This window comes from Seriola aureovittata, chromosome 11 (genome assembly GCF_021018895.1).
Source record: "Seriola aureovittata isolate HTS-2021-v1 ecotype China chromosome 11, ASM2101889v1, whole genome shotgun sequence".
Classification (NCBI taxonomy): Eukaryota; Metazoa; Chordata; class Actinopteri; order Carangiformes; family Carangidae; genus Seriola; species Seriola aureovittata.
Window position 1 is genome coordinate 12,782,712 of NC_079374.1, and position 3,747 is coordinate 12,786,458.

Here is a 3,747-nt window from a genome sequence, read left to right on the forward strand (position 1 = left end):
TCTCTCTCTCTCTCTCTCTCTCTCTCTCTCTCTTTTCTGTTCATGGGAAAAGAAAGCTTCAGAGTTTTATCTTCCTCCCTATTCACGATTAAAATTGTGATAAATAAGGTTTTGGCTCTTGATTACAATGGGCTGATTTAGATTTTTCTCCCCAGTATAAAGCCATTCAAAGCGCGGACAAAAGCGGCCTTTGGAGGATACCTTACACTTCACCTGGACTGAGGAGGCAGGAGCAGGAAAAGAAAAGATAACAATCTTGTTCATCTCATCAAGAACTTACAGCCGCGATTCCCTTCCGTTTAATCCGAATACGCTTTATTGTAGTCCTTTGCTCAACAAGTGAACAGTAGCAATAGGTTGAAGTACATAACGGAGGTTAAAGAAAACACAAAAAACATACAAATTCCATAAGAGTTAGTTAAAAACGTTTTTTTTCTGCTGCACATGATACGAGGAGTGGGAGGGTGAGGGATCAAGGAAATGATAAACTCCTTGAATAAACTTCCACTTGCATTTAAATTTGAACTTTTTTTTTTTTTTTTTTTTTACTGATTAGAAAAAAAACGGTCTGTTGCAATGCACTGAAATTCAAAATAAATTACATCCTCTACGTTTCATGTGCAAATATTACAGAACTAGTCTTGTCCTTTTTAAAATTGTCTGGCTCACCATAGATTCCACTAAACAATAAATATTACAGACATCTATAAAACGGTTTAAAAACTCAAAATATACACCGGATTTCTAGTGAAATACGTAGGTTCCTGGCCCTATCTCAAACACTAAGCCTATAACGGCAAATAAACTAGAGTCATTTTATCTGTACACATTTACAGTCATTCAAGAGAGAGGGGGTGGTGGTGGGGGGGCTGGATGTTGTGACAATCCTCCTTGATCCATGAATTAGAACCCTACATCATGTTAGGCTATCTGAGAGGAAATGCTGTGATCCTGCGATCTGAATGTGGTCATTGTATCTGCCGCCATTGATTCCAACAGGTTAGTCAAGCAGGTGCAACTTGCAAAAAAAAAAAAGAAAAAGAAAAAGAAAAAAAAAAGATAGGAATCGAACAGGGTACCTTTCAAAATGAGTTTTCACAAACTGTTCTGATACCCTTTCCTCTCAAATGTGTGCATGTCTGCCATCCTTTAGTCCTTCTTCCTCTGGGCTGAGAGGTGATGGCTGGGTAATAATAGATTAGAGAGTTCTCTAAATAAGCATTACCTTAGATAAAGGCATTAATCAATATACATACACATGTGATATCTGAGACGACGAGCACTTCATCACATGTACAAGTTTGTGCATGCATAATAAAACTCTTGCATGGATAGCTTTTCTTTTTTTTTTGTCTTGTGTTCACATTTCATTTTTTTAGAAGTCCAGAGTGGGCCTATCATAACGCCGCAGCATATGCAGGGTACGGTTCAAGTTGAGGTTTTCCCATCCCGGGGAGCAGAATGTATGCTAAGGGGGGCTGGAGTCCTGCTGAGGGCCAGGCCGTACAGTTACAAGGGATCATGTAGCCCGGGTTTCCAGGGGACGGATGTGAGTGAGTGTGGGTGTGCGTCCCGCCACCTACACTGCCAGTCCCGGTGAAAGCCGTGGCGCCTCCCGGCGGGTAGCCCAACGGAGACGCGTACGGAAATGAAGGTGGGGAAAGCTCGGTCATCTTGGATCCCAGGTCGAAAAAGGAATAGGGGTTCGTGGACATGGACGGGTTGAAGAATACCCTCGCCGCTGCGGCCGCCGCGGCCGCTGCTGCCTTATCTGGGTTCCCAATGACGGAGTCGGAAAGTGCTCCAGCGGAAAGCCCGTTAACTTTGAGTGCGTCGTGCTCCCCGAGATTGTAGGGCACCGGGAAAGAAAACTTATCTTTTTTCATCAGAGTCTTGGGCTTCCGCCTCGGTCTGTATTTATAGTCTGGGTGTTCCTTCATGTGCATCGCTCGCAGTCGCTTGGCTTCGTCGATGAATGGCCTTTTCTCAGACTCGGTGAGAAGTTTCCACTCCGCTCCCAGCCTCTTGCTGATCTCGGAGTTGTGCATTTTTGGGTTCTCCTGAGCCATTTTTCTGCGCTGGGCTCTGGACCAAACCATGAAAGCATTCATCGGGCGTTTTACGTGATCCATTGGTTTAGACATGTTGGCACAAACGCACTCTGGAGGGAGGGAAAAAAAGAACCGCATTTCAAAAAACAACCCAAAGAATAAACACCTTTCAAAAACAGCACAAAATCACAAACAAGACTCCTTTAGAAAGTTTCGATACTCATTTAAATTCAGTCTGCACCCACGACAACCACAGCTCATGCTTTGCCTTACTTACTTTAGACTTCAATTCTTCATCCCACCGTCGCGATTATCTTCTGAAAAGTACAAGTGGCTGCGTCCTTATGAGTGCTCAACTTCTGTTTTTCTGCTTCATGGTGGCATCCATCAGTGATAACGCCTTTAGCAAGCACGAGAGAGAGGGGAGGAAAAAACACGCCGTGTTGTCGCCTGCGACTGTCAACCACCACTCAGCAGCAGCAGCATTTACGCAAGTGGATGATAACTCCCGCTTGCCCCATGTGAAATACAGGACTGTGTGGCAGGTAGTGAAAGTGCCGCTGGCGCATGCGCAGCAGCGCTCAATACGCATCCGAGCGCTGAGCTATTTTTTTTATTTTTTTATTTTTTTTTAAATGCCACCCTGAGTTTGAAAGGGAAACGCATCTCGTAGCCTTTTATATGTCTTTATTTATTATCAGTGTGTTTAAAGTCAAAGCGGTGACCTCGCTGTTCTTTGGCCTCATTAGTTTCATGTTCTGAATTATTTTCATTCTGATGAGTAACTTGTCAAATCGGGATTATTTAGCTCTATTGAAGTCATTAACTTCTTCACTGAGGCGACGGATGCACCTGAAACACGCGAGGAGGGATGGCAGCAACACGTCTGAGCCCCTGACTAACACACTGACAGACTTTGTGGAAGTGACTGCAGCAGACAGGTGCATATTGTTCAGGATGAGTCTCGAAGTGCTTTGAATCTGAGCAAACACTTGAAAAACAGGCACATGCTCACACTTTCTTTTTCTTTCTCTTCTTTTTTTTCTTTTTTCTTTTTTTTGAAACATTTGTCATTACACGCCTAATCGCCTCTTCCTCTCTGTTTCATTTGTTTAATTGACAATCGAGCCAGCTTGAATCCGCTGGTGTCACTCCACTCTCTCACCTTTCATGTCTGTGGCGTCTCTGCGCCCTGCCCCTTCCCCTTCCCCATGGGTGGCACTGCCATTGAGAAGTAAGTGTGTAAGACGACAAGAAAGGTAAATGAATGTCTTCTTTAATTTTCTGATATTGTGGCATTTTGTCGTAAATACGCAAATGCTGAGGAGGTCTGAAGTGTTTCTAATCGCGCCTGGTGAAATTAATTACTTTCCTGAAATCCCCCTTTTCACTTTCACTTCAAAGGACTTTCCCAAGGGCAGCGAATCGACAACTGAAATTAGGTTGTCGAATATTCAACTAAGCAATTACAGTTATCTGCAGGACTTGTTGAGTAAATTGTAGGTTTAAGTGGTTTGTTCTCGCACCTTCCCCGTTGTACATAATTATATATGTACAAAAAAAAGGAAATAGAGCAGGGCGGTATCGAACAATATTATAAATGACGAATTAGGCTGTGGGTTGATATGAATGGATGTCAAATTCATTTCATGTGCTGTTGCACTTTTTTAACGGTTTAAGTCTAATCTAAGGTTTA

General features: G+C 43.1%; 1 protein-coding gene across 1 annotated transcript; it reads right to left on the reverse strand.

The window, feature by feature from the left end:
* Positions 1-293: 293 nt before the first annotated feature.
* On the reverse strand, positions 294-2,596 carry sox21b (SRY-box transcription factor 21b). The gene is made up of 2 exons (XM_056390259.1): positions 2,329-2,596; positions 294-2,161 (listed from the first exon to the last, which is right to left on the reverse strand). Exon 2 carries the CDS (start codon positions 2,142-2,144, stop codon positions 1,398-1,400), a length of 747 nt encoding a protein of 248 aa, XP_056246234.1. The 5' UTR covers positions 2,145-2,161; positions 2,329-2,596; the 3' UTR covers positions 294-1,397.
* Between the last annotated feature and the right edge of the window lie 1,151 nt (positions 2,597-3,747).